The sequence below is a fragment of the Corvus cornix genome, chromosome 19 (genome assembly GCF_000738735.6).
Source record: "Corvus cornix cornix isolate S_Up_H32 chromosome 19, ASM73873v5, whole genome shotgun sequence".
NCBI classification, from domain to species: Eukaryota; Metazoa; Chordata; class Aves; order Passeriformes; family Corvidae; genus Corvus; species Corvus cornix.
The window spans coordinates 10354259-10378262 of record NC_046348.1 but is presented as its reverse complement, the minus strand read 5'-3'; the positions used below and the strand labels follow the sequence as shown (position 1 = coordinate 10378262).

The following is a 24004-nucleotide window of genomic DNA, read 5'->3' as shown; positions in this document are numbered from 1 at the left end:
CCCCTGCTTTCTATTGCACTGATGGATATTTACGTCTCCTCGCAAAAGTCAGGACTAGTAGCTTGGAGAAGGATTTTCTGAATGGAAGGAAGAGGGATTTGTTGGCCTTAGACTTTATATTTCTCTGATCCACCAGCAGGAACTGCTTACTGGGATTAGGTGGGTGACTCTCAGTGGGGCTAAGCTCAGTGCTTACACTCCGTCCCTACTCCCAAGGTGCTTTCCTGACGTGGGGGAGCTCCCTTGAGGCCCAATGATCAGTTCCTGTGTTGTCTGTCTCATTTTGCCACACTGTCAGTGCAGCCTTTGTGTCACAGGAGGCCCAGCTCTGTGAGACCCTGCTTGGTGTAAATCCATCAAAAACGTGGAGCTGCTTCTCCAGACTGAGCCTTGTTCCTGTGCTGCATCTGTTCCTCAGTGCTGCTGGGCTTCAGAAAGATGTGGCCTGGTGCAAGGAAAACAAACTGTTCCTTTTTACATTTATATGAAGTTTGTTTTGAACAGGAGAATATCAAACTTTGTCTTTTGACATTAAATTGAGGCAGATTTTTGCAGTATGTTGTAGACATATTTGTATAGTTACCTTATTCTCCCCCTTGAGTCACAGATCATTTTTTCCATAAGCTTCGAAAACATAGGATTTATTATGTTCCCAATAATGCAAGTAAATATTTCTTGATGTACTGGTGTTAAAAGGCCCTGGGCTTTCTCTTCTGCTTTGTTAAGTAGATTGTGGAATTGGGCTTGCCAACGTCTGTTAGGAGTTACGAACTTCTTGGAACAGAATTCTTTTTCTGTACTTTTTATGGCATGATTACGGATAGGTGTAGGGGAGGAATCCTCTGTAGATAGGAAGGAAGCTGTTCTGATTCTTGAAATGCTGAAATACTGGCATTATAGCGATAATACACATCAAATACATCATTGTCAGTCACAGTCATGGTGTCTTATCAAAATACACAGAATATATGCACATTATTTCAGTGGTGTTCATGCAGGTGTGAGGGCTTGCATCCTGTGTCTGCCTGAATGCAGGACCTCTCGATTCAGCACCAGGAGCCGCTGCTTGGCATGTCAGGAGTGTGTTTGAGTGAGGAGGGGGAGAAAGGCAGCTTGGGTCTGTTGTGTTTTGGTTTTTCTATGCAGGGGAAGACAAACTTTTCCAGGGTTTCTTCCTTCCTTTGCAAAGAAGGAAAGTGTAACCATCTTTCCTCCAAATTTACAGATGTAGACAGGCTTTTCATTCATTTGCTGAGTGCTTGAATTCATTTTAGGAAAGATGAAACAGCAAGCTTGAGAGGATGTTAATCTGTATTGAGAACAAGGGAAATCAGGACAAACCAGTCTGCTCTGGTCTGCTCTTGTTTATTGTTATAAATGCTGCTTTAACCAAAATCTGCTTTTGTGTGTACAATTCTGTGGGCCTGGAGTGACTGGCAAGCAGAGTTTAGTGAATTAACCAGTGCCTGGCTCATGGAATAGATCCCTGGAGCTCCTGCCAGTCCTGCCCTGTGCTCCAGTGAGCCCTCACCTGCTGCAGGGCTGTCCTGGGGCTGCCCCCAGGCTTCAGCTGCTGCAGAAGAAGCTGTTGCTGGTACCTGTGAGACCAAACCATGCTGACATAGAGCACAGGGAGAGCTCTCAGCAGAGCCTGTGTGTAGTACTAGTTATTGTATTTCTCAAAACTTGGGGTGAGCAGGATAAAATTAGACTGCAGTAGCACAAAGAGCCTGGAAATTAGTGGAATTCCCTGTGATTTCAGACATAGAGCTTTGGAAAATAAAATTTTCTCTGTTTTTCCCCTGGAAATGTTAATTTCCAATTCTATGGGTTGTGTTTTCATAGTGCTTTAAGTGTGTTACAATGTGAAATCACAGGAAGGCCGGCACAGTGCTGGAATAGTTGTGAGCATAGTTGGAGGAGTCTGACTGCCAAAACCATTTACATCTAGACTGGTTTAAAACTGTCAGATGTAATAAAAAATATTAATCCTTTGTAAACTTGTGGCCATGTAAGTGGTTATTGTGGTCGAGTGCCCATCCCTGGAAGTAGTCAAGGAATGACTGGACATGGCACTCAGTGCTCTGTGCTGGTGAAAAGGTGGGGATCACAGGTTGCACTCAATGATATCAGAGGTCTCTTCCAACAGCAGTGATCCTGTAGTTCCGATATGCTTTAAAGAAAGAAGCCTTTTATTATGTGGATTTTAGTTTAGGCTCCCCATTTGCAGTTCATGAGGTATGATGGCTTTCAGTTAAGAAAGTGTGTAAAAACTGAAAGTCAGTAGTAATGTTCCATTCTCCCTTTGGTTAAAAGGCATTAAGTTAAAGCAAATATTCCCTCCTCCTGTTGATTTTTCTCCACAATGTTTGAAATTTGTGCAGAATCAGAGACCTGCAAAAGCAGTGGCTGCAGGTACCAGCTCTTGTTTTCCTCGTGGCTTGTTAGGAAATCACTTGTAGTAACGGGATGTATTGTGGGGCGTTTCCTGTGTTGTGCTGGCTGTGCCCCCCGGGGATGTGCCTGTGCCGGGAGGTGAGGCTGGGCTGGGCAGAAGGTGCAGCTCCTTTCCACAGCGGCTGTGTGTGGGGCAGATTCCCCCAGGAGCTGAGGGCTGAGCCAGGCTGGAGCCCTGCCCTGCAGCTCAAGGTGTGCTGTTTCATCTTTCCCGTAGCAGAAACCTGCAGTGGCTGTGATGGGATGGTTCTCAGAGTGTGTGCAGCGGATGGGCAGCTGAGGTGCTGCTCTGCACAGGGCTGGTGCCCAGGGACAGGGCAGGGAATGGCCCAGTGCCACAGGTGTTACCTGGCTGCAGGAGGGAGCTGCTGGAAGTGTCCAGGCGATCCATGGCCCTTCCTCACCTAACGCAGTGTTTGTGTTGGCAGGATGGATAAATGCACAGTTGGTCACAGCACCAACTTCTAGTTCACCTTCTGAAAATGCTTGGTTTTTAGAGCGACCTGTTTAAAACTTTGGAGAGTTGTGTGTTCTTGGGAAGGCTGAGCAGTGAGGTTCTTTTTGGGGATAGTGCCTCTTTAGCAGGTGTGTGTTCATAGAGGGGAGGAAGATGCCTGTTGATTTTGAGGGATTTGTCTGGTTCTGATAGTGCTGATGCTGAGGAGGGGTGGTGCTGTGGGGATTTTCTGTCACCAGTTCGTGTGTGTATTATGGTCTGCTGAAAAGTTCCAAGAAATTGTTTGGAAGGATGAACTTAGGTGGATTTTGGGGCTGTTAAGAACAGCACTAGGGATTTTTTCCTAGATGTTGTGTGTTTCTCCAGACTGTTAAGTACAGACTAAATAGAGATGATTTGTGTTCATTAATTACAAGTGATAAAATCCATGGCTCAATGTAGCTCTTCTCAACAGCCTGAGTGCACAACTTACAGACACACTCAGGCCTGTCAGTGGTGGTAGCTCCAAACCAATGTCCATGTTCATTTAACAAGAGATTGGACCTTCTTGCATCAGACTAGAGAATACCTGGAACAGGTGCTGATCACTTCACTGCCATGAAAAACACGCATTTTTCTAAATAATTAGTATCTATGACCAAGGCAGGATTCTTTAAACTGTACGTTTTTGGATAAAAGTTAAAAAAACCTCCAAACACAGTAAATCTTTTTTCTTTCTTCATCTTGAAGATTTACAGTTTGATAGCTGTAAAGGTTCCAGATTTCATCTACCTATTTTGTCTTTGTCCACTGCATGAAATAAGGCCAAATTTAGACCCAAGTGGCATTGTTCCCTGTCCTCTGTGGCGTATTTGACCCCTTAAGGAGCCATCAGGCTGCATTAGGGCGGGGGAGGGCATGTGGAGCCCACCTGGGTGTAGGCTGTGCATGCCCAGTGCAGTTCCAGCCTCCTTGGCTGGTGCTTCCTGTGTCAGTGGCGACAGGAGCTGAGCTGGGGCAGTGACTGTCCCTTTGCTGCACTGGGGTGAGCTCAGAGCAGGGCATGTGTTCAGAGTTTGAAGCCAGTTATATTTAAGCTTTGTGCTCTAATTTCTGTTTCTAATTCAAATAGCTCTACAGGAAACCGTTTGTCAGTATTTCTTTTTTCTAAAATAAAATCAAAGTAAATGAAAGTAAAATTTCAGCTTTTTTCCCCCCCCAATGTTTGGATTAATGGATATTTGTAGAGAAGTAAAGTAGATTCTCTTTAGTCACTCAGCACTGGCACTACATTCTGTGAGGGGAAATAAAATGTTCCAGCATGTCAGAGTGCACAAAGAAAAGAGCTGAGAATTAAAAAAACCCAAAATAACAGTGCTAATATTTCCTTTTTGTATAGTTTCTTATTTTAAATGATAGTATAAAAAGCAGTTTTACTTCTAGGTGACCTTGTTGTAGTGGCTGTTGTGGCAGGAAGCTCCAGAAGTGTGTAATGTGATGTTTCTCTGGCATGGGAGCACACAGAACTAGATCTATGACACAGTTTCTTTGAGAGGCTCTTCTCAAGTGTTTTAGCACTCGGTGGTATCGAGCTTTGCTGCTGCTGTCAGCACAGAGACTTGAAAATTCAAATAAAATGTACTGGCAATAGTGAAATTTTAAATTAAAGGTATCTATCATCCACCAATGACTTCCAAAAATGTACTGTAAAAATAACATCTGACAGTGAAAACAGAGCTTGAGTCATAAATGCTGTTTATTCTGCTTTTCCAGGGGTAAAACGAGCACATTAGAGCACCTCGCGCTGTTATAAGGCACTGCAGTCCAAACTGCCAGGGAATCACAAATTCGAGCGGAAATTACCTGGACTGCCCCATGGAACTTGTTGCTGTGGGTGGCTTTGCAGGTGGAGTCTCAGCCCTCGTCCTGGAAGGGCCATCCTGGGAGCAGCGCTCGGTGCTGCAGCTCCCGGAGCCTCAGGGACCTGCTGCTGCTCTGGGGTCTTTGGTCTGATCCTCAGTGCTAGGACCAGCTTTTTTCTCCATTAAGAGTCAGCCATTCTCTTAGGAAAGGCCCAGCCAGTGTCCATAGGGAGCCTGGTCCATGGTATCAAAAGAATTGAGCTTGAACCCACACCAAAGCACGGCTTACATGGAGAGGGAGTCACCCCATGGCATCAGAGCAGGACAGTGTGTCAGAGGCCCTTTCCCTCCCAGGGGACAGGCTGGGTTAGGCACACTGCATTCAGAACTGTTGGACAAAAGTGTTCCAAGGCCCAAGCTGGAGTTCTTCAATACCATTCCTTTGGACTTTTCCCAGCAGACAGTGGTGTCAGGTGGCTGCACAGGGGGCAGTGGGGAGGGTGCCCTCCCAGAGCACCCAGCCTGGGAGGTGCCTCCTAAAGCACTTTGCAGCTGTAAAGCTGATTGTAATTCCTTGGAATCCTTCTTTTACCCTTTCTTAAATTCTCTCTCTCTGAGATAATCTTTTCTAATGCACAGACATTACACCACGGCATTTCCATTGAGCTGTTGCTGTCTGTCAGAATACACCTTTATCCACAATTCTGGTCAAAATTGGTTAAAACTTGTAGTAGCGATTCAAGTTTTTATGGATAGGGAATTCCAAGGTCACACTTTACAAGTGGCATAAATTCCTGTATTTGTTTGCTTTTAAGAAATATAAATCCTGGGTAAAACAATTGCTTCTGAAGAGCGGTGTCCCAGAAGTGGTGGTTCGGAGCGGGCAGGGGGAGTGGGTGTGTGCCTGGGAAGTGACTCGTTTGTGACCCCTGAAGAATTTGGGTACAGCAGGAAACAAAGTGCTCAGTGTTCCCACAGCAGCAGGAACATCTCGGGGCTGTGCAGTTGCTCTCAATCTTCTCTTTCTGGGAAAGGATGTATTTCAGGTCTGGTTTTTACCACTGAATGTTAGGCAGGGACAGGTAACATGGGGCTCACTGGTGCTTCAAGTGTGTTTGAGGCTGAGATTCATCACTGAGGGTGTTTGTGGGGGGACCTCAAAGTTACCCACGTCCCTGGAGGCCACAGGTCCACTGCTGGTTCCTCCTTGGCCAGTCCTCTCCTGTGACAGAGCAGGGGACATGCGTGGAACAACTGCTACTGCTCACCTGCTCTGGGGTTTTGCCTCCCTTCAGGTCCCAAGATGCATTTTTTTCTTGCAGATGTTAGCCTTGGATGATTTTTGGTCGTTAATGAGCCCATTTTTAAAATAAAGGATATTTTCTTAGAATTCTATCTTACATTTTTCTACTCCTTTTGATTGCTTTGACATTCAGGTTGTAGAAAATTTATCACAAAATAGAGGTTTAGTTTCAGTTCAGAAAAAGGAACAGGTGAACTTAAGCACTTGGTTTTATAGATAGCTAATGGGAAGATTAATGTAGAGAAGACAAAGTAATGCGTTTGCCATTGTCTCTTGTAGAATGTTTTTCAAGGTGGTTTCTAGTGTGTCACAAGTTTTTAACACATCTTTAAAGCTGTAAATTTGAATGTGTAAAAAGCTTATAACAGTTCTCTCTTGTAGCTTCCAATAAAGGCTTGCCAGCAGAATACCCACACCAAAGTCAGCACGGAGCACAACAAGGAATGTCTCATCAACATTTCCAAGTACAAGTTTTCCCTGGTCATCAGTGGTCTCACCAATATCTTAAAAAATGTTAATAACATGGTAAGTTTTCTCATTTTGCATTGTTTGGTGATTTTTTTCAAATAGTAATTTGGCAGAGAATTACTTGAAATTTAGTCAAATTGTTGCTTGCCTTTTACACTTAATTATTTTCTGTTCTGAAGTTCACCAGCAGCATCTGTCAGAGCCATGTTCCACAGAAAGGCATTGGGATTTTGGGCAGAGAAAGGATTTAAAACTTGGGCTATTTGAATTTTCCAGGCTGTTTGGGTGTTTTACTGTGTGTCTGTGTATATAAAGTATATGTATTTTTTAACAACCAGATGAATTTTAGTCAGAACTTTTGCCATGAGAAAAGTTTAGTTCGTTGAGTTTTGAATCCATGGAATTTGGGATCATTTGGAGTCTCCCCAAAGAGTTAACAGAAGTGGCCAGGCTCTGGCAGTACTTTTTATGGTTTTAGAGAGATTCTTTGGAGTGAGCCCTCAGCTGTCAGTTGTACAGGGATGTGCATCTGCTGTAACTGCAAAGGACTGATAAAATGAGAAAATAGGTTGCCCTGCTGCTAGGGATTTTAGACTGCTTAAAGCTACCTGTAATCCCTTTGGGGAGAGAATTTATTTTAATTAAACTCTACAGGCATGAGGGAACATGTTGATGTGCAAGATGATTGGGTGATAAATGAGAACTGTACAGTCGAAAGAATGTATGTGATACACAGATTTTGAGAGGAAAGACCTAGCTAAAAGTGTCAATTAAAAAGTCAGCTTTTGCCCTTAGGAGCAAGTCTGAATGTTTGTCATGTGTGATGGTCTGAGCTTCTGTGGGAATCACCAATAATTCAGAAGGATTTCTGTAGCTGGAACAAACCAGTCCAAGAGACTGTTGGTTATAATGGTCTTGGTTTCAGAAAGAGTCTCAGCTGAAACCTGGGCTTAGGTGAGCCACCCTTCCCGTGGGGTAAAATAAACTTCTCTGGGTGACTCCAACAGGTGCTCTGTCTGTGGGCACTTGTACCAATGTCTTTTTGGCTGAATCTTTCCTGCTTTATTTTGCTGTCTTAATATTGCTGGAGCCAGTGCCTGTTGCTGGCACAGACCTGTGTGCTGGCTGAAACACCCGAGGGAATCCTGCCTTCCTCCTGTGTCTGCAGTGGGGCATCTTTTGGGAGGCTCTCCTGTGTTTCTTCCTGTGGTCTGGGCTAAATTTTGGAACAGTAATAAGCTTGTTGATAGGGATTTGTTGCAACATCCATTCTATTAAGCCATTGGCAGTGAAATACGTAATTGGAAAAGAGTCAGCAGTAATTGATACCAAAATAGGTTCTGAAAAGGTGGAACCTGCGTTTTGAGCAGCTGATGGGCTTGATGGAGGTGAGGGGCTGCGGGGCATCTCCAGTCTTACTTTGCAGGGGCTGTTTGTCCCTTGTGATGTTTGGCATTGCAGACTGGACAAAGATATTTCTTTAGTGATAAGGTTTTAATTCCTATTTTAATCTGATTTTTGCTGGCTTTATGTCTAAACTCCAAACCAGAGCAGTAATGGAGCCATAATTTACTGTGCCACTTTGCTGCTTCACTTTCGTGCATTACAAGTCAAATATCTGTGTCTCAGATGAATCCATATCCTTTCTACTTCTAGAGAATATTTGGAGAAACTGCTGAAAAGAATTTATATCTATCTCAGCTGATTATCTTGGATACACTGGAAAAATGTCTGGCAGGGGTGAGTAGGCTTGCAAAAGCAGTTGCTAACTTGGAATCCAATGGATTGGAGAATACAAGTCAAATGCTTGTGTATCTATTGTTACTGCTACTAAACTTAAAACTCATCAGATTTAGAGCAAAATAAGGTTAATGCCATTTAAAAAATACTAAAACTTCCTATGAATGCAAGTAGTTGATGTAATTGATGCATTAACGATAATTTTTCATGTTGTGCTTCGTTCTCTGCAGTGCTGAGTTTTCTTTAAATGTCTTAAAACTTTCATTTGTTGAAGTAATTTTCCATGTGCTCTTATATACCACAGAAACTTTTCTGCCACTACTCTAGAGATGATTTCTGCAGGTGTTTCCTAGATTACATTAGTTAATCATGTCCAAATGTCCACCGGGAGTCCAGGCCTAAGTTTCCAGTCAGAGCTGCTGCGAGGCAGTTTGCTGGTCCCTTTGGGAGGAGAGTGGTGCTGGTTGTACAACTTACTGTGCTGAGCTGGAATTGCAAAGCCAGACTTCACTGAGAGAGAGATTTGCAGTGGTTTGTTCTTTTAACAAGAACGGGATTTTATTTTTAAGCTATATTCAATTTCCAGCTTGTATGGCTGAGGAAAATACCTCTTTTTGGCACTTTTTGGTTTTGATGCATTGAGTCAAAAAAACAGTTTGAACTTCAGAATTTACTTATTTTTAGATACTTCTGTGTATATTGTTTGAAACAGTGGTTTTCCTGATAGGTAATGATATTTAAATAGATATTTAAATTGTGCTGAATGTTTCTTGCTCTGTCGCTTCAAATGAGAGCAGTTTGAGGCAGAATATGTTAAATCAGAGTGAGCCAAAGCCCTGTACAAAGCGTGTTGTGTTCTGTGGTATCTTCAGATGGATTTCTTGCTCAATGTTTCATCAAGTTCTCATGGCAACAGGACTCAGGTCAACTAAGTGGGAGTCTCTGAAACTTCCCAATTCCCTATGGAAAATTCGTTGGTAGAATTTTAGAAAGCTTTAGTGCTGACCTTTCTGTTAAAACTTGCTCTTAGTAGAGCAAAGTTTCACTTTGAATTCTTTTGTAAATAGTTTCCTTATGTCTCACACTGTGCAAACTGGCAAAAATTAGATTTTTCTTTTGCATGGAACTTAAGCCATTTTTGACTCGTATAGAGCAATTCCCGGCAAGAGTGAGGGAGAAGCACCTTTTTTTGGTTCATTTTTTAATATAAAACGCTCGCTGTCAAAATATGGCCACCAAGCCCCTACCTGAAGAGAGGTGAGGGTGGGGTTTGCCCTTTAGCCCTCAGTGAAAGCCAGGGTAGTCAGTGCTGTCCTGATCCTCACCACAGAGCAGCAGGGTGCATTCATCAGAACAAAGTGTGTGCTGCTTCAGAAGCTGGTTTGATGTTTTGCTTGATGCCCGATGAGGTTGATCAGCTTCGTGTCCTGCGTTTCTCAGCTGAAGATGTGGGGTGGGTTGGCTGCAGTGGGGCATTGCTCAGAGGGGAAGGCGCCTTTCTGTGCAGGCTCTGTGCAGGTCGGGAGGTTGGATCCCGAGCAGAATTGAGGGGAACGCTGTTTGTTTGTAGCAACCGAAGGACACCATGCGCCTGGACGAGACCATGCTGGTGAAGCAGCTGCTGCCCGAGATCTGCCACTTCATCCACACGTACCGCGAGGGGAACCAGCACGCGGCCGAGCTGCGCAGCTCCGCCTCGGGGGTGCTCTTCTCGCTCAGCTGCAACAACTTCAACGCCGTCTTCAGCCGCATCTCCACCAGGTACTGACTGCTGCCTGCAGCCCTGGGGAGGGACAGCATCTGCACTGCTGCCTGCAGCCTCTGTCTGCCACCAGCTGTGGGCTGCAGAGGAGCCAACGCTTTAAATGCTCTTCAGTAGAATAGTTCTCAAGAGGAATCCCCTCAACCTTTCAGGGTTTTACTTGGGTTTCAGGTTGTGAAATGGACCTGTTTCATCCCCATCCTGGGTTACTGCTGGCTGCATTTATTGCTTCTTTAATCTGCTCTCAAAAGTACGAGTGAAAATAGGGAATGAAAATAATACAGCGGAAAAAGTTGAGTAAGTCCTTGTGGGTGCAAGGTGTCTTGGAAAAAAAAAGGATGCAGAAGTTAATGGTTGTATCCATTTACTTAAAAATTTAGAATGAAAACTGGTGATTGTCCACAGCTCTGCTGGAGCCCCATGGTTGTTTTCCTGCTAGGAAGCTTTTATGTTAAATCTGTCTTATGCCTGAAGGGGACAAACATCTGGGCTGTTTGTTAGTTGTTGGAAAAGACCCATTTGTCTTCTGACTGACTTGAGTTTCACAGCACATTTACTGTAAAAAATGACTGGATTTTCTGCTTTTCTAAGTAAGAAGAGAGACAGGCCCAAAATTTCCATCTATTCTTTGCTCTTTTTGCTCTGTTCCAGATCCTTCTGATGCTTCAGCATTTGTCAGTCCCTTAGAGTGGTGTGCTAAGCTTTTTAATACTGAAATACTTTGATGTTTTTTGAAAGGTGCTTGCAGTAGCTTAGCTCTTGTCACACGGTGTTACAGTTGACATCATGCTTGATTTATTAGAAGTGGAGCTTGGGCAGCCTTACATGGTCACACAATTTAATTGAAACAAAGATTTATTTTTTCCTTATATATTTATATATTTCTTTGGAAAATGTTTGTGTTTTAGAAATCAGTCTAAAATGATTGAGTAATTTGAAATTTAAAGTTTGTTCCCAAACTCCAAAGCCCCCATCCATCATCCCTTTGAGCTGGAGCAGAGTGCTTTTCCCCTAACCTGTTTTCCCTTGCAGATGGCTTGTACAGCAATAGTTAAATGTTTGACCAATTGTTGCTGGTCTCCACAGGGGTCAGCCTGCTGCCAGTCAGCGCTGCTGATCCCTGACCTGGGTTTCCTGTTTAGGCATATTTCTGGGCCTTGCACAGCAGCTGGGGGATTTTTGGCATGAAAAGCACAGCAGTGAGGACCTTCCCATTCCCAGTGAGGCCTGTTAAGTTTCCCTGGCGCTGAAGACATGAAGAACTGCCTTTGTGTCTAGTACTAGAAATCACATTCCATGTCTGAAACACATCTGTAGCCTTGGAAGGAGCCGAGGCAGTCCTGAGTTTGTGGGAACAGACGCTTTAGTGATCAGTGGCTGGGTGTCTGGGAGATGCTGAGTAAATTCTCTGAGACACGAGTGTGAAAAGATGCTGCTGTTTTTAAACTGGTGTGATTAAACTTCATCCTGTGTGCTCAGGCCAGAGAAATGTGGACCAAGAATGGTTGTAGCTCGCTCCACTGATATCCAGTACCATCAATCACTGCTGTACTCTGAGACCTTACTTGGGGCAGGCTGTGCTGTGAAGGAGCAGTAGCCTAAAGGTGTCAGGAGTCCAGACTTTAATGTTTAGTTGAAAAGATGACAAGGTTTCTGCCACAGGAGGGTGGATAACAGGAGGATTTAGGCAAATCTTGGGCACAGTCAATCCCCAGAAGGTACTGGCACCTTGTAAGACTCATCACTGGTTTTCTAGCTCCATTTTCAGTATGAGGATGGCACAAGGCTGTTACATTAACCCTTTATCATTCAAGATCTGTGTTTTATTTCTAAATCTGGAAAAGTTTTTCTGAGGTGATGGCACATTCCACTGCTATTGAAATGTACAGACTCACAGGTGTGTTCATACCTGTCTGACACAATCTGATGTAGAAGTTTTATTTACTTTATGTATTTTCAGATTGCAGGAACTGACTGTTTGTTCAGAAGATAATGCTGATGTCCATGATATTGAACTTTTACAGTACATCAGTGTGGATTGTTCAAAACTCAAGCGACTCTTACAAGGTATGATCTGACCCTGTGTTTTGAAATACTTCTATTTGAATCTGGTTAGTCAGAGATGACACAGTGCAATTGATATATCTGGGTTTTATTGCTCTGTTTTACTCTAAAAAGTCATATATTTACTGAAGTATTTAAAAATAGTTAAGTAATATAAAAACATTGGTTTGAAAATTGGTTTGCACTTCAAATGTCTTTTATAACCTGTGTTGCTTTTTAGAACAAGTTTCTGTTCTAAATGCAGAAATGTTTTATCTTTACAGAGACTGTATTCAAGTTTAAAGCCCTTAAGAAAGTAGCTCAGTTAGCTGTTATCAACAGTCTGGAGAAGGTAAGTGTTCAGTACTTCTGTTTCATTGCTTATTTGCAGACTTTCTCCTAGTTTAAGAATAGTTGCAATTCAGTAGTTTACTATAAAGTAAAAGTTGCTGCCTCCCTTTGCAAATATGTTTTGCAAGAAATTTTGAGTGGTAAGAATAAAACCGCTCTTTGTTTAAATGCATAATTCAGTAAAACTGTTGCAGCTCTGGAATGTAATGGTGTTTTCCATTATCTGCAGGCATTTTGGAACTGGGTGGAAAACTATCCTGATGAGTTCACAAAGCTGTACCAAACCCCCCAGACTGACATGGCTGGTAAGGCATAACACATGACAGTGTTCAAGGTTGGTTTCTCAGATATCCCCAAATGCATTCGCTTGCATTTTGTGCCCTCTTTGCTCCTCGTGCAGCCTGCAAATAAGCAAATTTCTGTCACCCTTTGTCAGGGCAGGCAAGGGTATGTTCCTGTCTCTTTTCTTTCCTGGCTCCCCTGCTAAAGAGATTCATTTTGTGCTTCACAACACAAACAAATAAACCCCAAAAGATGGAGACTCTTTAAATGTATATTTTTCATCTTGATACAGGATAAAAACTTAGAGAACATCACCTTTACTTGTCTCTAGTGAAAAAGAGAGGAGAATTTATATTTTCAGGTAAACCATGTCTTTAACTGGGTTGAGACCATTTGATCCCCAGTAGCATGTCAGTAATGTGCAAACCAGAACTTTCCTTCTGTGTAGGTGGAACTATCCCTCTGCTCTTTTATACCTGTTCTTTACCTCTTCATAGTTAAAACTGGTATTGAACTTGGGCTTATGTTTTATGCAGATTGTGCCGAGAAGTTGTTTGATTTAGTGGATGGCTTTGCTGAGAGCACAAAACGTAAAGCAGCAGTGTGGCCACTGCAGATCATCCTCCTGGTCCTGTGTCCAGAGATAATCCAAGATATAGCAAAGGATGTGGTAGAGGAAACTAAAATGAACAAGGTAAGAAAACTATCTGAATTCTGACTCTGGTTTCTAGAGGATGCTTTGTTTTGCTGATTCTGTATTTCAGGGATATTTAATTTTGTCTTTCCTCCTTAAAGAGCACGCTGCAATTCCATATGTAAATTTATGCACTCTTTTTAAGTTCTCACCTTACATATGTTCTTTCACTGTCAGTAATTCATACAGATAGTTTGTCCCAAACAATGTTATTTCAGAACTTTTCCATCTCCTTGGAGATTTGAATCTCTGTGCTGTGATTTCCTCTGCCTCCACCTGCAGCAAACGGCTGTGCTGAGGTTCTGGGGTCTGCAGGGGGCTGTGAGCCCCACAGTTACAGCACCTGCAGCACCTGCAGGGTTTGATGTGGCTGCAGCATCATGGCTGAGAGCAAACAAGCCCCTCTTGTGCTGTTCTGATTGCCCCGGGTCAGTCCAAGGGAATGTCCTTAATAACGACAGGATTTCTCCGGAGTGCCGCATCCAGTTGGTTTTTGCCATCACAGTGTCTGGTTATAACTATTCCTGGTTTGAATTTTGCAGAAGCTGTTCCTGGACAATCTCAGGAAGGCCCTGGCAGGACACAGTGGGAGCAGGCAGCTGACTGAAAGTGCTGCTATTGCTTGCGTTAAACTGTGCAAAGCATCTACCTACATCAACTGGGAAGATAATTCCGTCATTTTTCTGCTAGTGCAGTCCATGGTAGTAGATCTTAAGGTAAAAATGTCTGTTTCCTAATTGCAGTGAAGAAAATTGAATTTTGAAATAATGGAGTGAACTTTCAATTTCTTCTTAATTGAATACCAGTGGTTTTCAGTGGAAAGTTTTGTATTTAAAGTAGCCAAGAATAATTATGGTATCTGATCTATATATTTATATTTTTCTGAATTATATAGAATTTGCTGTTTAACCCAAGCAAACCTTTTTCAAGAGGCAATCAGAATGCAGATGTAGACCTGATGATTGACTGCTTGGTTTCCTGCTTCCGCATAAATCCTCACAATAACCAGCACTTCAAGGTAAGAACACTGCTTATGGTAAGTCATTCTCTGCATGCTATTGACGACCTGTCAGTTATGAAAGCTGTGCTAACAGCAGCTTGAAGCTCATAAATGAGTTCAACTGTATAAATATCCCTTAGTAATAAATCCCTGCATGTTTTGATAAATCTTTTCACAGCTGATTAGGCTTCTCTTGTTCAGATTTGACAGCATTGTCAATTTAATAAAAAGGCTCCAGAATGTTATTCAGGGTGATAAGAAAGATGGCAAAGACAAAGATGTTCCTAAGTGGCTTTTATGTATTTTTATTGTAGATCTGCTTGGCACAGAATTCCCCATCAACATTTCATTATGTGCTGGTAAATTCACTCCACCGAATCATCACAAATGTAAGTTCTGGCAGTATTTCATCAGCCTAGTGGTGTGGGGCTTCTATTCAGATCAATATCTGCTTAGTAAATACAATTTGGATAGCAGACCGAATCTTGTTGCTTCTTGTATCCACGCAGCAAGAGTTGCTTGCTACTAAGGAAGGACGTGCAGATCTGTTCCTGCTGTCCACCAGGGGATTCCCAGTGTGAGAGCTTGGGTTCCAGTATCACTCTCTTACATAGAATGGCAAATGAATTGTATGGTCTCTGGTGTTATGATAAATAATGATACCCGAAGTTACTCTCAGGGACATGCACCACCTTCTGCTGCTTGCACTCTATTGGCCTGGGGTAGAGTTGGCCCTGTGGTGGTCTTCGGGGATTTGGTGCAGTGAGATTTAAGTAGTGTGAAACGGTAGTAAGTGCTGGGCAATGAAAATATTTTGAAAGTCTGTGCAGTGTTCATCTTCAATTGTTATTGTACTTTGTCAGTAAAATACAACTTTAATTTTGACACTGTTCAGAAATATTTTCCTGACCAATATGAAAATAGAAGCAGTAAGTGTTGAGCAACCAGCAATCACTTAATGTATATAGCGTTTTCTATTTAATGTATCCAAACATTGTAATGAAAACACTATATTTGAAAAAAAAAAAAAAAGCCTTAGGGGAGAAAATGCTGTGAGAGATGTGGTGGTGTGTGTGGTGGGGTAATACAGCTTTTGAGATATTATCAAGTATTTAAAATACCAATTTTCCATTTTGTTTAGCGTATCACAGGGAATTGAGTGCACGCTGTTTTGAAGTATTCCTTCTAGCATCCATCCACTCCCTTCTGCTCTTGTGAGTGCAGAGCAGCTCAGGGTTGGTGCCTATTCAGGAGGCAGAGTGATGTAGCGAGCAGCTAGGTGGGAATTTAAATGTTACGCGTTTGGTGGTGGGCGTGCAGAAGGATGGTGGGCATACCTGCACTCGGGGTGAGGGCTGGCCACGCTGCAGCCGCGGTGGCCGCGGAGCGCGGCTCGGTGTCAGCGCCGCCCTTGCCTTGCAGTCGGCGCTGGACTGGTGGCCGCGGATCGACGCCGTGTACTGCCACGCCGTGGAGCTGCGCAGCATGTTCAGCGACACCCTGCACCGCGCCATGCAGGGCTGCGGGGCGCACCCCGCCATCCGCATGACCCCGGTAAGCCTGGCGGGCCCCTCCCGCCTTCCCCTGTGCCCAGCCCTGCCCTCCTCTTCATCACCTTTGTACTGGAAACCAGAGGGGAGAAGAACGTGGTGATGCACAGAGCAGCAGGGAGCCATACGTGCTCTGTAGCCCTGCGATGTTGGGGGATTGGCTGTTGGTAGTTCGATGTCTCTCAGTTTTCCTGCTGCTTTTAAACTGGCAACGTACAAGTATTTCTCCTGTAGCTGTCCTCTGTGGCTAACTGTCCATTTTGAGCTTTCTGGCTCTGTGAGTAGCCAGCTAACATGTCCATCCTTGCTTAATGTGGAAAACCAAAGCATTCTGTATGTGAAGATAATCACTGAAAACTGCAGTACTTTTACCATGATTGGCATGTTCATTTGTCTTGCTTTATATTGAGCAAGTGACTGGTCTTGGTGACAGCAACAAAGTAAAAGATTTTTCAACCATTATGAAATAAAGTCAGTATTCTTGGCTGTCCTGGAGAAAGTCTTGAGTAAATTCAGATTTGTAGTTCATCCAAATTCTTCCAGTAAGTCCACAAACAGCTGTGTTGCCGCATTCTCCTCTGAACATTCCTGCTGTGGCAAGTGGTCTTGGTGGGTTGGTTTGGAAAGCCTAAAATGAGACATAAAAATACTCCTGTTGGGCTTCTCAAAGGAGAGCAAATGAGCACAATGCTTTTGGTTGAAAGCTACACCATGTTTAACTTGCTTTTCACCTGTGTGTATTCATCTGTTGGAGAATAGTTGCCCTGACAATACCCCTGCTCTGACTGGTGGTGCTTTGTCTTCTGCTTCTCACTTTCCCTCTGCCTGGCTGCTGTTGCCCACGTGGTCAGACGCCTGCCAGCCCCTGCTTTGCATGGCCCTGGGCCTCTGCTGCTGTAAGTATGACCCGTAACTACCGCAGAAAAGCCCTGCCTTGCTCTGACTTTTCTGTGCATAGTTACCCGCAGAGCCCGCCAGGCCCCCGGGCCGGGGGCTGCAGGGAGCCCTCACAGCGCCAGTGGAGCTCCTTCCCCCAGGAAGGCACTGTTGGTTCTGTGCCCAGCACCATGCTCTTCCCCAGTCCCCCCGCTCTGGTTTAGAACTGGTTCCTAATATCCAGCCTGAACACATAGATGTTGATCCCCTCCGCGTCTGTCCTTGTCCGGTGCTGTCTGTCGGCGTCCCGCCGCCGTTGGTCCGTCGGTGCATTGCACAGAGCCTGGCCTGGCTCTGTTACTGGCACTCTTTGGATTGTGTGGAGGCCATAAATGGCTTCACAGAAACAGGGCCTTTTCCCACATGCCTCTCCTAGAAACCCCTGAACTGTGGCAAACTAAGGCTTAGCACAGAGTTAGTTACCTCTACCACCGTGCTGTTGATTTCTTGGTCAGATGCTTTATGTGGTAGGTTTTATTCCATATATTTGTACAATAACTAATTATTGAAATAACATGAGGTCCTAATTTCTTGTAGAATTTAATCAGACAATGTCATACCTCATCAGTTACCTTGAAGATGATTTCAACCTAGGCTTTCTCCTTTTGTTCAAAACTTACAAGTAGTTCACTAGTTTTTCACCTGGAGGCAGATTATTTTTATATTTGAGCGATGCCCTGTGTGCCGTTTAGAACTGAAAGGTTCATTTTCCAGAGGTTGTTGAGATGAACGTGCAAACATCTGGGGCTGTTGCAGAAAATAAAGATATTATTTTGCCTTTGGAAAAAATTCCCTCTCATGTACTCAGAATGAGTTGGAAACGTTTATTTTTATTTCTATCTTACACCAGAGAAATACCCGGTAATTCTTTTTGGTCCTTTTTCCACTTTTCTTTCACCACAATTTGTCTCTTATGCAAAACATTTTCTAATGTCCACATGCAGCTCGCTGAAATAATTGTTAAGGGAACTTTAAAGATATAATAAAGTGATTGCCTATGAGAGAGGGAATTTCAAAGTAGAAGGCTATGCAACTATACTTGAGTTTTGTATAGTTTTAAGCTTTTTCTTGAATTATGGATGATAAAAGCAATACATTTCATAAGATGTTTAATTATAACTGTTATGTTTGACTACCTTCCTGACAAGGACTGTTATTTTTCTCCTTCCATCAGAGCCTTACATTTAAGGAGAAAATGACAAGCCTTAAATTTAAAGAAAAACCTACTGATTTGGAAACCAGAAGCTACAAGTTCTTGCTGCTGTCCTTGGTGAAACTGATCCATGCAGATCCAAAGCTTTTGCTGTGTGTAAGTAAATCCTACTGTCATACTGTTAAGTCGTAGTGGAATTTACTTTTGAAGCTACTAAATGAATAAAAATTAATGGCCACCTGGCCACACTTCCTACTCATCTTTTTCTCTGGTTATGATGCTCCTGTGGTTTTAAAGGAAAAAGAATAAAAACGAAACTGTAGGAGACTTTACAGAATCAGAGTAACACAGCGAGAGGGAGCATGAAGTTCTGTGACTCTGAAGAGGAAGGTGGGGGGAAGGAGAGGGGAATACAAGAAAATTAAAATAAGGGGGTTGGAAATTAGTCATCATTTCAATGAGTACTGTCTTAGATCTTCCATTTTCTCAGGCCTGTGGTGGTTTAATATAAAAATATTCCAGTTCTGTCAGAGACATGATATGCAAGGCGTGTTACGGATTAAAAATAAAATGACAGATTCTCTGAAAGATCCCAAAATCCCCCTAGTTCAGCACCAGGAATGCTGCAGTAGCTGTCAGTAGTGTGGTCAAGCACGAGGAGGTTTTGCAGCTGAGCGTGTGTTGGTGTGTTTCCGTGCAGAACCCCAGGAAGCAGGGCCCCGACTCGCAGGGCAGCACGGCCGAGCTGATCTCGGGGCTGGTGCAGCTGGTGCCGCAGTCCAGCATGCCCGACATCGCCCAGGAGGCCATGGAGGTGAGCGACAGCCCTGGGCTCTGCAGCTGGGCACTGCCACAGCCTCTCCTTTCAGCTGTGCCTGTGTGTGTGTGTGCAGCATGGCTTTGTACAGAAATGCTGGGGAAAACCGCTGGGTCTGCAGTATGAACGTGGAATAAAGATTAAAATGAAGTTCTGCTGACACAGACTAACTGAACTCTTGCTCTTCTATAGAAAATGTGTTTTATATCTTTTGTTGTTCTTGAAACAGTGTAATGAGTATATGACTGTGCCTGTTTCTCTGCCTGTGCTCAGGTACTCTGTAAATTTCAGTCTTTAAGTGAAACTCTCTTTGGCTTTAGGCCTTGCTGGTTCTGCACCAGTTGGACAGCATTGACTTGTGGAATCCTGATGCTCCTATAGAAACATTCTGGGAGATCAGGTATGTAAATTAACTTCTATAAACGAGAGAAATAGCTGTTTTGATTTGCCTTCTCTTTTGAAATAGCTGTGAGTGTTTTGGGAAAGCTTTGCAACAACAGCAGGAATCTTCCGTCAGAATTGTTATGTGTATTCATGGAAAAGTTGTATCTTCTTGCACTATACGAATTTACAAAAATGTAACAAACACTTTGCTGCTCCCTTAAATGGCTCTCTTCAGCAGATGGTAAGGTGTAGAAATGATTATTAGTTTGAAAAGCTGGAGATTTTCACCCTCATTCAAATGTTTGCTACTTTTTAAATTATATTTCATTCTTTTGGGACTGAGGGGGGAGTAATGCTGAGCAATTCCAGAAGTGTGGATTTGCTAACCATGACTCTGAAGCTCTCACCTGGGGAAGGTGACCTGTGATCTCCACTGGTCTTTCCTGTATATTTATAAAGAAATCTAATTCATTAAAGTTGTCTTGCCTTTTATAACTTCACAGCAGCTGTTGTGGTTGATTTCTTGGAAAATATGAAGGAAAATAAAGTTCCAGAAAAGTCAAAGTTACACAAAATGCTAAACCAAAAAATAGGAATCTGTAAACTCAGAATTCTAAGAATTACATAAACTAAATAATTAAAATTTTAAAAAATAATATTTGATGATCTGATCTGAGTTAGTGCTGATGTTTGATTGGAAGAAGGAAACAGCAGTGTAGGAGGAGTTTGGCTACCAGCACCAGCAGGTTGGGCTCGTGACTTCTGAGTGTGGGTCAGTCTGGGCTGAGCCCCTCCTTGTCGGGCCAGAACTGACACCTAGGGCTGTCATTTCAGGGAGTTCATGGTCTCTTCGGGCTGGGGGAAAAACCCATCACACTTGACACTAATTTGGACCCTTTGGCAGTTTTAACAGAGAGTGTGAGGCCTGACTGGATATGAAGAAGGAACATCCCTAGATGTGTTCCTTCCAGAGCAGAGTTGACACGTTGTCAGAGCAGTGTAGGTAACTCGTGCTGGCCTGTCTGTGCTGTCTCTGTCCTGGGCAGAGCTGGAGCTCCGGGCCGGGCTGCCCGCGGGGCTTCAGCTCCTGCAGGCCGCGGGTGCTGGGAAGGGTCCCAGGGGAGCTTGGCCTGTCCATGCACACTCTCACCTCTCTGTTGTACTGCTGAAAGCCCAGGGTAGTGTTTGCACAGGGTGTTCATGCTAAGTGCCTATTTCTATGTAAAACGTAGTGTAATACCTTCAGAAGTGTTGGTGCTCCATCAGAAGGCTGATGCTGAATTTCATTTTGCTGCAGTTCACAAATGCTTTTCTATATCTGCAAGAAACTCACGAGTCATCAGATACTCAGCAGCACAGAAATCCTCAAGTGGCTGCGAGAGATTCTCATCTGCAGGAATAAATTTCTGTTAAAAAACAAAGTAAGTGAATGTTACCATCTCCCTGTTGGGATCATTAACATGAATTATTCTCTGTTTTGTTACTTCCTTTATTTACCAGGTTATTTTTGATTGGAAGAGATTTAATAGCTACTCCTACATGTTCTGTTCTCTGATTTCCTCTCTGGTTTGTGAGGCACCTTGGTTAGAATTGGTGACCAAAGTTAGGTTTGGGATTTTTATTTTCTTTTTTCCTTTAGCTGCACAGGTTGCTGTACTTGCCTGGAAAATGAATGTTTCACAGAAACCTGTGCCTTGTGCCTCTTTGCCTAATACAGGGAAATAGTCCCCAAGGTGAGAAAAAGGGAGGATAGTTATGGTAAAATACACATGTTCATGGATGAAATAAAAGTTTCCTTTTGGATCTTATGTTCTTCTGAGTCCCAGAATTCTGACTTCCTTCTTTCTGATATTCCTTAAGTATGAAGTAATGTATTTCTTAAGGGGAAATATAAGTCTAAGATACCATTAACATGAGGAACTTGATAAAGCCCTGACAGCAGCAGTGGAAAAAGTACTGTGTAAATGTCCAAGAGCTTTTTACCTTCCTCAAGTCTGTGCCTTCTACTCTTCTAAAATATCAGTTGATATATTCTTTTCCTCCCCTCTCTTTATAGCAGTCAGATAGGAGTTCCTGCCACTTCCTCTTACTTTATGATGTCTCTGGAAGTGGAACTAGTCAAATTTCTCTTGACCATGATGAAATGATACGCTGTGCACCAGGAGCTACCCTCAGGAAAGGGAAGGGGAATTCTTCCATGGTAAGTAATACATGTTGATAATTAATTTTAACACTTGAGAAAAAAACCTGTGGGCAAGTAGAAATTAAATTACTTTTAGAGTAATTTTTGAAAATAAAATCAATAATTTCTGAGGAGGAAAAGACATATGTATCCTAAATAATGTATGTATTTAATATGCTGGTTAACAATGATGTTTTAGACCTACAAAGTCACGTTTTTTCAGTTAAAATGTTGGTGAATATTTTTTTATTAGGATTGCAAACAGCATCCCTTGTGACAGCATCTAAGAGCTCTGATCCTGTTTAGGATGGCTTATTCCTACTAGAACAAAAGCAGTTTCAAACACAGATTGGCCAGGGCTGAATTTTAATAAAATTGCAGTATTCATAAGCAATGTTCCCCAACTGGGAATTCTGTTTCCCAGGAAAGCACCACGGGCTGCAGTGGAACACCAATCTGTCGCCAAGCCCAGACCAAGCTGGAAGTGGCCTTATACATGTTCCTGTGGAGCCCAGATATCGAGGCAGTCCTGGTGGCCATGTCCTGCTTCCGTCACCTCTGCGAGGAGGCTGACATCAGATGTGGAGTAGATGAAGTCTCAGTGCATAATTTTTTGCCAAACTACAACACTTTCATGGAGTTTGCATCAGTGAGCAACATGATGTCAACAGGTAAGTCATGAGTCAGTTAAAGTAAGTAACTTTGTACCTGGACAGAAGACTGTTACTTGTGTTTAAGTTCTTTAAACAGGTTGAGGTTTTTGATTTGAGGCTGCTCTGGCTTTTCCTGGAATGTCTTGAATATTAGAATTACTAGAAAGTGTAAGGAATTTGGGTGACTGAGCTCAGGAGGATTTTACAATCGTGTAACAAGAAGCTACTTTTCTAAAGACTTTAGGGGGGGATATGTTCCTCTTAATTTAATATTTACTTTCAAAGATCACAAATTTGTGTAGGTGGGTTTCCAAAAAACTTGGTTCAATGTTCTGTGTCCTTTGCAGGGAGAGCAGCTCTTCAGAAGAGAGTGATGGCGTTATTGAGGCGCATTGAACACCCCACTGCAGGCAACACAGAGGTGAACTAACTTCTCACTTTATGTGCTCTGTGTGCATATTAAAAAAGCAAACATGAAAATACTGTTGCTACAAGTAGTTTTGAAGTTAAATCTCAATCTATCTTCTTTCAGGCCTGGGAGGATACACATGCAAAGTGGGAACAAGCTACAAAACTAATCCTTAACTATCCAAAGACCAAAATGGAAGATGGGCAGGTGACTATGAATTTTTCCAAAAGTTCAACCTTTAGAAATTCAAAATAAGTCTTTAAGCTTATTTGTTTTAAGGAATTTGCATTTTACCGTAGCAAATGACCATTGTCTCCCAGGTGACTGAGAGCCTGCACAAGACGATCGTGAAGCGGCGGATGTCGCACGTCAGCGGCGGTGGCTCCATCGACCTGTCGGACACGGAGTCCCTGCAGGAGTGGATCAACATGACGGGGTTCCTGTGTGCCCTGGGCGGGGTGTGCCTGCAGCACCGCAGCAGCGCGGGGCTGGCCACCTACAGCCCCCCCATGGGCCCCCTCAACGAGCGCAAGGGCTCCATGATCTCCATGGTCTCCACCGAGGGCAGCGTGGAGACCCCGGTCAGCAAATTCATCGACCGCCTGCTGACCCTGATGGTCTGCAACCATGAGAAGGTGGGGCTGCAGATACGGACCAACATCAAAGACCTGGTGGGGCTGGAGCTCAGTCCAGCACTTTATCCAATGCTCTTCAACAAACTGAAGAATACCATCAGCAAGTTCTTTGATTCTCAAGGACAGGTAAAGTGGTGATACATTATTCACATTTGTGTCAGTCCTGTCTTTGCCCTGGGTGACCGAAATGGGTCCCTGTTTGTGTTCTGTGCACACCCCCTGTGAGCAGAGTGATCATCACAGCATGTGTTAATGATTATTATGGTTGTGATTCCAGGCTTTATTTAACATTCTTGCGTTAGTGAGCTCTTGAGTGCAGAATCTGTGAGATTGTTTGTGGAATCCTTATAGCTGGCAGTGTTCACATGTTGAATCTTGACATGTATTGGAATTCTGTTGGCTTGGTGGTAACTAGAAAAATGCTTGTCCATGAGATTTTTGAAATGCTGCAGTATATTTGGCAAATACTCTTTTGTTTGGTTTTATGTGTAAAAAATTAAGACCAGACATTTTCTTCCTGTAGGTCTTGTTAACTGACACCAACACACAATTTGTAGAGCAAACCATTGCTATAATGAAGAATTTGCTTGACAATCACACAGAAGGGAGCTCAGAACACCTTGGGCAAGCGAGCATTGAGACAATGATGCTGAATCTGGTTAGGTAAGGAGCCCTCTTGCCCTTCCTATACACAGGCATTATGTTTAAGAAGTGAATTAGAGCCTTCTGTTTTATATCTTTTCTGATTGTGTCCATGGAGAAGCAGCAGCTGATTTTCTGAGCCTCCTCTTGGTTCTGACACCTTCAATAATCACGGAGATTGGTTTTGTAGCATAGAGTGCATTGCTGGAGAGTGACTTTTGTTTTTTAAAGAACTGACCATTCCA

At 43.2% G+C, this 24004-nt stretch overlaps 1 protein-coding gene across 1 annotated transcript in view; it reads left to right on the top strand.

Moving 5' to 3' along the window:
- NF1 (neurofibromin 1) overlaps window positions 1-24004 on the top strand; it is a 75615-nt gene that overhangs the window by 697 nt on the left and 50914 nt on the right. Inside the window, 21 exon segments of the mRNA XM_039563131.1 lie at window positions 6440-6583; window positions 8183-8266; window positions 9837-10027; window positions 11989-12095; window positions 12356-12423; window positions 12652-12727; window positions 13241-13398; window positions 13941-14114; window positions 14294-14416; window positions 14713-14787; window positions 15821-15952; window positions 18059-18193; window positions 18738-18851; window positions 19175-19254; window positions 20536-20659; window positions 21295-21438; window positions 21845-22091; window positions 22421-22494; window positions 22606-22689; window positions 22803-23243; window positions 23641-23780. Of these exon segments, the coding sequence (XP_039419065.1) occupies window positions 6440-6583; window positions 8183-8266; window positions 9837-10027; window positions 11989-12095; window positions 12356-12423; window positions 12652-12727; window positions 13241-13398; window positions 13941-14114; window positions 14294-14416; window positions 14713-14787; window positions 15821-15952; window positions 18059-18193; window positions 18738-18851; window positions 19175-19254; window positions 20536-20659; window positions 21295-21438; window positions 21845-22091; window positions 22421-22494; window positions 22606-22689; window positions 22803-23243; window positions 23641-23780 (2915 nt within the window).